Genomic DNA, 13,037 nt, shown 5'->3' with positions numbered 1-13,037 from the left:
AGAGTTTTATTCGAAATTAGCAGCCTGTGAGGTGTTTGATGTAGACACGTATCATCTTCAGTGTGAGATCATGACAAATATGATTTGGCTTTGTGGTAAATGCTGACCTTTTACTCTGGCATTCAAACAATGGCCTGACACGGCAGCAGAAAGCATTTTTGTTGCACAACTAGAAAAAAAACATCAGCTTGGTTTTCCAAAATGCCCATCTGATTCACGTGGCTTGATTAAGTATTTTTTCAAATAATTGCACTTAAGATACTTTATTTTGTATTTACTTGCTGTATTAGAGCTTTCCTCCCGTGTGGGTTTGCACCTTCACATGCGAGATACGTTTTTCTTGTAGAGCATATGATTATCAGGTTATTTTTGTGCCATTCAAATCCCTGTAGCGACGTCCGACGGGATAAGTTGAAAGGTGAACAACCTGTCTTTCACCAGGCAAAACTAGGATAAATATTTTCTTTACTGACATATTTCAACTGCTGGACTGCAGTGTTCGTCAGCAGCTGCTTTGATGTGTCACTATCACCTTTGTCTGTTGAAAAGAAAAAGAAAAAAGAACTTTTTAACATAACATGAAAGACCAGAAGAACTTGATATCTCTACCATGTAGATAAGATAAGTTTATCCTGGGTGTGAATCTTCACTTTTTTTCCTTCTATGCTATTCAAACTCAGCTTAGTTTGCAAATAGTTTAACTTTTTCCTACTGTCCACCGTCCATGTCAGTTAATCAAACGATAGATTTGGGCTATAAACTTAACAAAAGCATATTTTTTTTGCTTAAAATAAAGTAACTACTATAAAATAAAATTAATCTGTGGATTTGATAAATTTGTATTAATTTATCTAAGTAGAGATGTCTTCATAATCAGTTAACCTGACCTTTGTTTTTTTCCTAAACCTAATTGTTTTATTTTTTACAGATATTTATAATTTTTAGAATATTTTTAAACAAAATAAGCAGTCTTTTGAATATATGATTTAAAGAGATCATCTAAAATAGGGTTGTCTTGTCACATCTTGGAGGATAATCTATTCTGCTACTATCCCATCTACTACACATCTATTCCAGGAAACAGATCACTGATTGTGGTAGCAGTGTCTGAAATCAAGCAGGAGGCTAATCCGTAGGAAGTGGATTTGGACTCTCTTGATCTAGAAAGATAACTTTGGACCGTTTGGTGGCTCATCAATCTCACAACTTTAACTAAAATTTAATCTGGTGATTTCTGGCATGTTGTTTTGCGGCACCAGGCCACCTTTCAAGTCTTGACTTATTAAATACATCTCACTATGTCCCGGGTGCACTTGATCCCCCTTGTTAGGTTTCTCAGTCCTGAAGAAAGTCATGCTTCAATAGTTCGTGCACTACAGCTGTTATCTGTCATCTGAGAACACGGGAGATGATTAGAAAAATGTTCTGCTGAAGTTTGAGTTGCCTCTTTAAAATAAAGTAGTTATAAAGTTTTCTTAAATAAAATGCTTGCTTAATATTTGCTATAGACAACAAGTCGAATCTCAAAGTCCATGTTTGGTTCAGAGATAAGGCCACATCACCTTTACCCTTTTGTGTCTATGTGTAGTTAAATGTGATTAAACTATATGTTTCATTTGATTGGGATAAATTTGCTGTTAAAACTATATTTTGCTGCAGACCAGGTAGAGCTTTAGAGAAATCTGCCCAAAGAAAAACATGATGTGTCCATCTGCATCTCCGTAAGGCTGAAGCCATGTTTCCACAGTGGAGCCTTCTCTTTGTGTGCTTCAGAATGATGCTGCTTGGAGCTATAAACTCTCACACACTTGCTGTCAGTGCATACCAACCTGGGTGGTCCATGCATTCAGAAAGAACAGAGAAGGTTGTTCTTAGGACCAGCCTGAAGCCACATTTCAGATTGGCTGATAATGTCTGTGTTTTTTCCTGATCCCATACAGAGCTACACCATAATTGTCTTTGCAGCCCATCTGCAGCTTTTGCAGATGCTAAAATCTGTTGGCAGCTGCTTACTAAAGCTGAAACACATTATCACGTTATCGGCATGCAAGGAAATGATGGATTTTCCCGATAGTAATTCCTACTTTTTGGTCTGAGGAAAAAAACCCTCTAGAACCAAACTTTCTGTGCGCTTGTTTTCATGGGAAAAGTCTCATAATAGTGTGCTTCTACCGCTCTTCTTTAGACATTGTTGTATAGATTAGCGTTTCCTGTGTAGATAATTTAAAGTTACACAGCGAGTGTATAAATGGAGAACTGGTACCTTGGATCGTGTTAATAAGGACTGCCTTCCTTTTATTCCAAGGCTGTCTCCTCTCTCCGTCTTTGCACTCCTCCCTCCCTTCCCTTGATGATAGCAGAATGAACCAGATCATTTCTTCATTCTCTGGAGTTTCCTCTTTCTCACTCCACCCTTCACTGCATGCTACCTTCCTGCAAATCCTTCCTTCCATGATAATTCACTCTGGTTGTGTCGAATTCCCTCACTACTTAGAGCACTATATAGGGCGTTCGCCATTTCTTTTTTGTGCGTCCGAATCTACAAATCCAAAATTCAGTGACCTAGATTTCATTGCATTTTGTTTGAACAATTTATTACATTCTATTTATAATAATATGTATTTTTTTTGGTAAGTTTTCATCATCAGAACAAAATCAATTCATAAATAATCTTTGAAAAATGTTTATTTCTGTTAGGTCTTTTTATTTTGGCAAATGGGTGAGATCATATTTGGCTTAAAAAAAAAAGAAAATGGTGAACATGGGGTCTGAATTACAAGATTTGGGGCACTTGCTCTATTTAGTCTTTTAGGGGTTAGGAAGTAGTTAGTGTCCATTGTCATATTTGTGTGTATTTTTATTTTATTTTTAGTAGTGTTGAATTGCGATAGGTCCCGGGTTCCAATCCCGGACGAGCCCCCAATTTATTTTATGGCCTTTTTTTTTTTTGTCAAAGGGGATCTAGGGGAGTATAACGCAGACATAGCTTCTATTGGGTCGTCCCATGGACTGTATAAGAGAACTGGACTGAGTGATCCCTCCTCCATCACATTCCAAATAGAACGTTTGAAAGGAAATTTGAGTATGAATATTCGCAACGTCCAAAATCGCTGATTCCCGATCTTTATAAATATAGTAGAGTGTAGTAAAATTTTATCAAAATATTATTTGGGGATGACGTATTTTTGCTTTGAAATGCAGATTAATGTAGGATTTTAAGTTTACGAACTAAAACGAAGCCGAAAGAGCAGCGGTACCGTTACCAGAAGTTAAAAACATCTTTGTGTAGGTGAAGCTTCCGGTTTTCAAACTAAGACTAGCGAGAGCTTTTTTCCTGTTAAAAAACTGAGACTGAAATTCCGCTCACTAACATTACTTCTGAAAAAACTAATTTGCTTTTAACACCGGAGGTTTAGCTCCAGTGTTTACCTTCTTTTGGTTATGGTAACTCTTCAACAGTTGACGCAATTAATGTAACTTTAGCGGATTCTGAAGCAGAGAAACGCAGCCTGAGGCCGATATGCAGCTTTGCATAGCAGTGAAGTGCACATGTAATCATGAATCAGGTGATTCTGCCGCAGGAAAAAAAAACGACTTTTTTCATACGGGCTCTGCACCAATATGTAATGCTTAGAACGTAAAATGTTGAAGAACTTTGAGGATGGAAAAAGTGTGGAGAACATTTTCACGATTTATAGATAAATATTTATAGATAAATGATAAAAAACAACAATGAATTTTTAATGCTTTTTGCCTTTTTGTATATATTATGGCTGAGCTTAACCAGACCAAAAAATAAAATAGAACTTGTTTAAAATGAAAAACACCATTTCTGTCTTGTTTTTATCAGTTTTTTAATTCTGATCTCCTGTTCTAAATAAATGTATGAATGTTGGTGATTTAATACAAATAATTTATATTTTCATCCATCCAGTAAAAAGTCCTACACATAGCAACAAACGTTATATTAAAAAGTTGATTTGTGAAGCGTTGAGCTTGATTCTGGAATCAAATTGGATCGCCGCCTAAGCAACGATCCACAGCCCTCGTCGATGGTTCGTCCTCTCCTTTGGAAAATGAGCTCGGTTAACATACTGGAAATTCACTCAGCAGCTGCACACATTGGTCATTAATAAAGATGTGAACATGTGCAGCATACAAGAATCAGTTCAAAGCCTGGGAAAACGGCAGCACTCTCTATCTGCCTATAGATGGTAATAAAACGGCGAGCTTTAGGGGCTTCCACCACCCCAACGTGTTCACCCAGATCCTGTCCTTGTGAAACCTCGGGGAGTACAGCACGGTTCTGGCCTAAACCATTCAATTAGCTTTCATCTCCATGTTAATGTTTGGTATGCTGGCTCTCCCTCTGGCAAAGTAGGGCAACAAGAAATCTCCTGATGTCTCCCAGTCTCACATGTCGTGTGTTCTGTGTTTTTTTTTGACAGTACTGGCATAAAGGATGCTTCAGCTGCGAGGTCTGCAAAATGACTCTAAACATGAAGAATTACAAAGGCTTCGAGAAGAGACCATACTGCAATGCGTAAGTTGTCCGAAAGTCATCGTTGTGCGTGTGTCGTGGAGCCCGTTTTACATTCATGGGGCTCTTAAGACGCTGACAGCAGTCTTTAATCTGTGCACAGCATGAAATAGGACTGTTTCAACCCTTCCACGGCCCCTCTCTCTTCCTCTGTGCTGTTTATCTGTAACTATTTAATCTCCCCCTAAGAGAAAAAGCCTATGGGTTGTGTGGGAAAGTTCCCCCCTCCCCACACCAAGGATGGGAGGGGGGGGCATCAACAAAGGAAATTCTTCAAGTTCCTCTACAGTGACAAATGTGGACACCGAAAACTGCCAGCATGTCCGCTCATGCTTCAGGACTCGCTCGCATACTGAAGGTTCACCAGGCTTCCCTGGATCCCCCCACCACCACCACACACTCACACACACACACACACACGTTATTTGTAATGATCTTCAGAGTGTGTTCATCAGAGCTGGAGAGGAGAGGCGGGGTGCAGAAAAGCCTTCCAGCTCTGACGAGCTTGTTTTCTTGAACGGCTGATTTCATTCTGGGTTTCAGTGGGAACTAAAGAGCAGAAGTGTTTGTCTGTCAGATGGGGACTTTTGGCTTCTTCAGGACTGATTTAACTGCAAATCAAAACGTCACCCTTTCTCTTTCCGTTTCTTACTTTTGAAGAAATTAAAGAACTTTGCCTTCGTGTTTGAATTAGGCATAAATATTTAACTACTGGGACAGAATCTCGGTCAATAATTAATAGCCAACTGTTTTCATAAAGTTGCTGATTTGATTCTGATTTAAAGCTTGTTAGTTCTCTACAGACTGTGCAGAATTAGAAGGTAACTTGTTCTAAAATAAAAAAATTCAGAAGCTTCTCATGTTTTCCTCATTTCAACCGTCTGCTTCCTTTTACTATTCTTAACGCTGAGTCACTATTCCTAAGAAAACTGTGCTTTAGTAATAAATCACTCCCATTTCTGTCAAAGCTGACATTCAAGCTGAGCAGAGAAGATCCCAATGATGGTCGTAAACAGCAGCATCATTTCCAATTGGCTGTTTGATTTAATAATTCATCTCTGCCTGGGGTTTGAACATGACCCAGAATGCACAGCACCAAATGCCTGACAGTAAGCTAAGTTAAATGGAAATATTGTGAAATTCTCAGTTTCCACTTTAAACTCAACATTATTTGGATACAATTTGTTTTCTACATTTTTGATTGTAAAATTATTTTTTTTGAACTAAAAAAATTAAAATGAACAAATGTCGATTTGTGCATTAGTTATAAAGCATTTAAATGAATTTTAATTTTAAGGGCACCACATCTTTAATCTTTTTCATATTTACTCACATTTCCTTTATGCACAAATGTTTTTTTAAAATAAATTAAATTCTCTTGCAAAAATGAGCATGTCTTTGGAAACCATGCATTTACAATGAGCTCCTAAAACAGTTCTTCTTCCTCCTTTTGACAAGAACTAGTTTATTCTCTGGTTGACCTGAACAGCAGCGATAACTCGTCAAAGTCACAGATTTGAGTTAAAAACATTTACTTTTGACAAGAACTTTCCTTTAAAGCTTTTAAAGGCTTAGTCACAACTGCTCTTAACGGCGGATTCTGCTGGCTGTCTGCGGGTAAACTTTCATGAGGCTTGCAGCCGGCCGCACGAGTTATCAAGATCATAGACCACTAGGTGAGCCTGTAGAGTGAAAATGTGCTTGCATATTTATTTCTGTTGCCATGCTGAGAACAACAGGTTGTAGCGAACGCTTATACAACACGTATGGGTGACGTTGGTGGGTCGTGTACATGGAGCACATTGGTGCTGTTCTAGTGACAAATGTGCACGACCTGACTGTCAGAAATGAGGACCTTAGACAGAGTCTAGTTTGTGTGGGCGTCCTATGGACACTGCTCATCACCTGCACACCCCATACGTGCGGCAAGCCTTAAAGTACAGCATAAAATAAACTACCTATGCAAATCTATAAAGGGTTACCATGATGGCGTCTCACGATCTTGATTCAAATGAAGAGTTTCTTTTCAAAAATCCAGGCTGTTGTGTTGCTTCAATGTGTTTCAAATCAAATAAGCTGTTAGCTGTTGGTCTTCATAGTCCATTAGTTTTTAGTGTTTCTCCCAAACTGCCTTTCAGGGGTGTGTATGGATGAGCACTCTGCACCCCTGTGAGATGAAATGAAGTGTGTTCCTCACCTCCCTTTATCTTCTTTTATCTCCTGTACATATCGTCTCTGGATAAGAGTAAAGTCCTTCACAGGTTGTTTATTATGGCGACTTGTGTTTGTTGAAATCAGAATAAACAACATAAGAGAGTCGCCTACTTCTGGAGATGGAATGTAAGCCACGTTGAGCACCGTTATCCTTTTGGCTAACTGCTTTATCGTTACTCCACGATGTTTGACCTTGATAAACTGATGCAGGCATTTGCTTTCTCTGTCTCATCCTCTGTTGGATGATACAACTGTGGGAGGATTGTGGGAGACTGAGAGGGAAAGATAAGTAAACAGAAAAATTCAAAGTTTCCCCTGGAGACTGAGAGGAGCCAACGGTTAACACGGCCTTAACAGCTGCATTCGGTGTGATGCTTTTGCTTACTTTATGTGATTTTTCTGATGTGTAATGACTTCTGTTGTTTGGGGTTAAAACGTCTTTAAAGCTGTGGAAGGGCTGATTCCTGTTGAATGATTCATGAAAACCTTTTCAGGTGTCCCAGGGTCAAGTGGACCGAAGCATTTCCTGGTTCCACTATGCAAACAGGCGTCCCTCCATACACAGTAGGAAGCTTGTGTGTGTGTGTGATCGCACATGTGTGCAATAAGCAGGCCCCTCACCCCCACTGACAGTCATGCTTCTTTAGGGTTTGATAAAGTTTTGTGCATGTGCACGCTCCTCACTCCCTCTGATTATCTTCTGTGATGCTCACAGCTAACTTTTAATGAAAATAGACAAACATGACTAGGTATTAAAAGTAAAAAAATGTCTGAAAATTCACATTAAGTACCTGTGAAGATGCATCTCTTATGATTCTGTCATTTGCATTGTTTTAATAAACCTCTATATCTGATGGTACTTCTGTCAGGTAACCCTTTAACGCCGCTGCTTGTGTTGACAGTATTTCGACTACCGTAACTTTTTAACTGTTTATGCATGAATGTATAGAACTGGATTGAGTGAGTGTGATGTCACCCAAAAAAAAATTACTTGCTTCTAGGAAAATGAAGTCAATTCAGTTCAGTTTTTTTTTGTGTTGCAAATGTCGCTATGTTGGAACCAGAAATTGTCAGTAAGCTCTGATTGGTTCAAGTTTATCTGAGCCAGCGTTTCTATGACAACTGCTCTCGCTAATCAGGAGTAACCCTAAGCTCACAGGGCTAGCGTTGCAGCTATGTGGGAGCGGTCCAGCTCATATCGACTACTGCAGCCACTGGCTCTGCTGCTGACCTCATGAAAGTCCGAACTCACGAAGGTTCACACAACCCACTATTTATATAGGAAGTACAGTAATCCCCCCCATTAACCGCTTTGTCTGGCGAAAATTTAAGCCAAACAAAACAGATTTGCAGCGCTGCAGAGCCCAGATCGCAGAGGTCGAACGTGATCGTCTGAAGTGGGGTTTTCCTGTGGCACTTTTAATGTTACAAAAAGACTGCGGCGCTCGCATCGGAGCCGTAGCACTAGCCGTGGGAGCCCGGGGTGAGCTTGTTTGAAGCCCACAACAGGAAGAATTTGTCAGTTTGATTTGAGACCACTTATCCTTTTTGAAACCTCTGATTTCTCAGTTTAGAACTTGAATAACTTTCACTACTGACCTAAACATAATTGATATCAGCAAGAACATGTTAAAAATGTATCACAGCAACAATGCTTGTTTGTTTCTCTATAGAAGTCGATAGGTTTTTTTTGGGACCCATTTAGAACGTGAGGGGGAGGAGTCAGTCAGTCCAATTCTCATATACAGTCAATTAATGTAATTTAGGTTGATTGTGTCGCAGAGAAAAGCAGCAATATGATACACTGTAAATTAGTAATGTGTTGTTTATTGGCACAGAACCGATATGAAAAGCTGCTTTCCACTGCGTTGGAATCGGCTTATTCACGTTGACCATGTAATCTGTTGAAAAGTTATAGTACATCAAAAACTGTGTGCTGTGAAGGCGTCACCGGTGACATCTGCAGGTGTTAAAGGGTTAAATATTGAGGTCAAAAGGCCAGAGTGAGCATATATAAATGCACACCTAAAAATCTAATATTTTTCATCACAGCTTTACAAGCATTTAGTTGAGTCTCCAGTCATCTTGGAACCCTAAATGGGTTAAGAAAAAGCACAGATGATGTCTGGAAGCTTTTGGGGGAGCACCATGAGGCATGCTGGGAGCTGTAGTCCACGAGAGCCGTGAGCTGCTCTCCCACCGGACCTGTGTTGTGTGCTTTTGCTGCCTTAAGCATCACATTGAGCTAACTGGCAGGCAGTGTTGTTTGCACTTGAGGCTGCTTCTGCTCCAAAGGCTTCAGTGGATACATAATTCTACTGGCTGATACTGCTAGTAGTTTTCCAAGTCATTGCTCGGTGCAATATTTGCATGGAAACTTTGTTCCCCTTTTCCTCTAGAAGGTGTGTGATGATACTTTTGGGATGATAAACGTCCAATTAGAAAGAGACGCGGCTTCATGCTCTGCTGGAGGGGGTGGCGTCCATGACATCCCTCAGTTTGAACTGTCAGTGTGACCCCCGTTGCTGTTTTCGCTGCATGCTGTTTCTCTTCCACAGGCCTGTGCAACAGCAGAGTACATTCTTCTTCTTCTTCTTCTCTTTTCTGCACCTGCTATGGCTCGCCTCCAAACTCTGGAATCCCGAGGCTCTCGACCCCCCCTCCACAGCCCCTTCCTTGCACTTCCTCGTTTTCAGACTACCTTGGCTTTAACTGACAGAGCATTGTGTTTTGTACTGACTTGCTTTTTGTCTACAGGGCCCCTAAACTCAATCTCTGGACCACCTTGAATCACAATTGCCTCAGTAGCGAGGCCACAGGCTGCACTTCTTGATTTATGCTGTTTTTTCTTTTCTCTCCCCTTCACAGAAGCAGGGAGAGCCTGAGCAGAGCTGGCATCTGCCGGTGTGTTTACCCTCTATTTATATTCACCGCTGTTTTCCCTGTGTTTTTTTGTTTCAGACACTACCCCAAGACAAACTTCACCTGTGTGGCTGACACTCCAGAGAACCTTCGCCTGAAACAGCAGAGCAAGATGCAAAGCCAGGTAAGTTCACTTCACGCCATCGGCCAAGCAGAGGATTAATGTTTAACTGCCAAATAACACGTCCACAAACAAGTTATGGTTCATTTCTACCCATCAGTTAGATAACTTTATCAGATTAAATGGGTTTGGTTGTCTTGGTGTCTTTAAAAAGTCTTCAAAGAGAAACCTCGGTGTTGAGCATGAAGAGATATTTCACACTAAAATCGGATTTTTGTACATTTTTTAAATTGGAAAGTCTGGAACTGAAGCATTAACTGATCAATGATGCAGCTTTTTTTGTTTAAAGTCCCATCCCCACTGATTGTAAAAGCTCTTCCAGTTGTCTTTTAGCTATAATTATGCAGTTTTTAGCCAAAACCAAAAAGCCTGTGTCGTTTTTCAAGACATATTTTCGGCAGAGTGGCAGGAACTCGTTAGAAATTCGCTTCTGGGGTGTAACTGTTGGTGCGACATTGATATCCCAGCATTCCTTTGTTTACACTCTCTCCTGCTAGCTTACAGACCCTTACAACCTCTAGCTAACAATAGTGTAGCAAAAAAAACGTTGCACAATATCAGAGTTACACAGACATACAGGTTTGAGCCAGATGGCAACTCAGAGAGGAAAAAAGACGTTAATGGATCTATTTGTCTTCAAGTGGAGGATTTGCTTCATCACAAACATGTTTTATTTAACCCGGCGGTTTTCGTCTGCGCCTGATCCATCACGATTTGAGTAAAGAAATACTCAATTTTAATTTGAAATTAGTATATATACAGTATGTGTCCTCCATCTGGAGAAAAATTCCACAAGAGTAAAACACCAAAAAGGTGATTTTTATTAGAGTGGGTCTTTAACGGAAGACATGTCAGCTGCTCACATAACACTGCTGTAAATGAAATTCAAAAGATCTCTATCTGGACACTAATTCTGTTCTCACAAAAATACCTTTTCCTTCTAATTTGCAACTATGAGGAACATAAAATGTAACACTTCCTGTAGGACTTAAAACAACAAAGGTCAAAAATGACTTCAAAATTCAAATGTGGGGAAAAAGTTGACTATCTTTCTAAACTCTGTACAAGAAAAAAATCAAAAATAGCTCAACGCAATTTTTAAGCAATTTTTATTTAGTACGTTCAGATATAGAGTCACTAAAACATTTTGTCTTTACTTCCAATAATTAATTTGTTTTTAATTTTATCTGTATTTTTTAATAGCATTTGTTGAACTTGTTGGTGAGAATAGAACACCCTAAAATCCTATTTGAGATTTTAAAAAACTTATTGTTAAAAGTTATTATTATAAACTGAGTTATGAAACTCAAAAAAAGATTGAAGAGTGGTAAGAGGTCTCGCCATATCCTGCTCTAAAGAGAACGCGGCACGTTCATCAGGGTTTCCAAACATTAAGATTAGACCGTGGGTGTGTTTGAGGAGGGGGTTTGTGGTGTCTGGGGGTAGTGGTCATGTGGGGAGGGGTATGACAGCGGCATCAAGAGACAGATGGTGTTTTTCCACACATCTAGGCAGCCCCCTCTTTAGCCCCCTTTAAAGAACACCCAATATGAATTGAAATGACACACATTTGAATCCCGAGATAATAACACAAAAGAGAAGTTTTTGTGGACTCATGAAAACTCTTTAAAAAATCTGTTTTAATAACAGAATGGTTATTTTATTTGCAAATGGCTTCACGTTAGTATTTGACAAAGATTTAGTTTTATTTTAGAAGTAAAAGTGATATAAATTTGGATTCAGTCTGGTTGTGCTTGGATGTTTTTTCTGCAGTGAGAAAGTTGAAAGTGCGACAGAACTGGCTGTCTAACCTCTTAGCATCAATGGCGCCGCGTTGCTACAGGAACCCTATTGCTATGGTAGCAGGGTAGAGGTTTGTCACACCGCATTACAAGACTCTGCAGGAGAAACAGAAACAAGAAGGGAAATAAAGAAACGGGAAAGAGCCAATTGGGGAGGAGAGGAGCGACGAAGCGCCCATGAATGAAAGGATGATGAGGCAGGAAGGCACCAAAGAGGGGAGGGGGTGAGAAATAAAAGTAAAAAACCCCTGTGGGCAATACAGGATTAAAACGAGGAGAAGCTTCAGCGGTAAAATATGAATGAATGAAAAAGGAGCTTCACAGGGAAGGGTTGTGGGCGGGGGAGGAACGCAGGAGAACGATTGGTGGAGAGGAAACTGTGGCTTAGACCCTGAAAGACAAAGGAGATGGGAAACAGGGGGAGGATCAAGTGTTGACTGAAACAAGAATGAAGGGCAAGGATGGGACGAAGGCGCAGAAATCTTCATGGAGAGAGGTCGTTTTTAGGGGAACGCTAAAGTCTAACGCTGCACGGATTTCTTACACACCAGCTGTGAATCACAATCACGTCCTTTTATCATGAGGCGTCAGACGAGAGGAGTGCTGTCAGCGCTCAGTTCAGCGGCGTCGATGCAGTCGCCATGGAGGCAGGAGTAAAGGCTGGTGTGGGGAGGTGCAGCTGAAATGTCATGATGGCGAGAAGACAGGATGTGTCAGTTTAAAAATACGCCTTCCTGTTTCAGGTTTGTAAAGTGGTGTATGCGGTTGTGGGTTCAACTTCTGGAGAGATGATAGGCGGAGGGGGGGGGCTCTGCTCTTGCAATTTCTAAAACTTGTCTCGTATGGGTTGGACATTTCCTCCTCTGCCCTCAGGGTGAGAAGTGGGTGGGACGACTGGGAGCAAACACACAAACGCTATTCGTCACTCCTCACTACAGCTCGTTTTGACCAAATATGGTCGCTCCCACGTCCTTATGTAAAGCCTTTGCTCATGAGCAAACAGGAAGTGAACATCCTCACTAAACACTGTGTCATTATTGCAGGCTGGGGTTTACAAATAAAAACACACAAGTTATTCAAATTACATGTTAATATTAGTGTTTGTTTTAATGTCAAAAGGCCTAAAGAAAATGTCCCTTTAAAAAACCCAACGTGTAATGGAACAATTATCTTTTTACCATTTCCTCCATGCTAGAGCATAATTCAAGAGCGATTTATTTGGCAAAAAAAAAACATTTTTCTATTATAATTTCTTGACAAAAAAGAAAAGTCATAGGGTTTGTAAAAAAAAATGATAATAATAATTTAATAAAATTTGAATAATTTAATAATCCTCGCTCCTGGCCATGGACTGCACTTCTGCTTCGTCTTGACTATGGACTTAACCATCACTCGTCCCTCAGCTCTATCTGAATGAACTCTTTTAGATACGTAGTTG

General features: G+C 40.1%; 1 protein-coding gene across 1 annotated transcript in view; it reads left to right on the top strand.

Moving 5' to 3' along the window:
- lasp1 (LIM and SH3 protein 1) overlaps positions 1 to 13,037 on the top strand; it is a 29,181-nt gene that overhangs the window by 7,601 nt on the left and 8,543 nt on the right. Inside the window, exons 2-3 of the mRNA XM_024272195.2 lie at positions 4,449 to 4,543; positions 9,716 to 9,800. Of these exons, the coding sequence (XP_024127963.1) occupies positions 4,449 to 4,543; positions 9,716 to 9,800 (180 nt within the window). The remainder of the gene's footprint in view (positions 1 to 4,448; positions 4,544 to 9,715; positions 9,801 to 13,037) is intronic.

This window comes from Oryzias melastigma, linkage group LG8 (assembly GCF_002922805.2).
Source record: "Oryzias melastigma strain HK-1 linkage group LG8, ASM292280v2, whole genome shotgun sequence".
NCBI lineage: Eukaryota > Metazoa > Chordata > Actinopteri > Beloniformes > Adrianichthyidae > Oryzias > Oryzias melastigma.
Note: the sequence above shows the minus strand (reverse complement) of the source record. Positions and strands in the feature narration are given on the sequence as shown.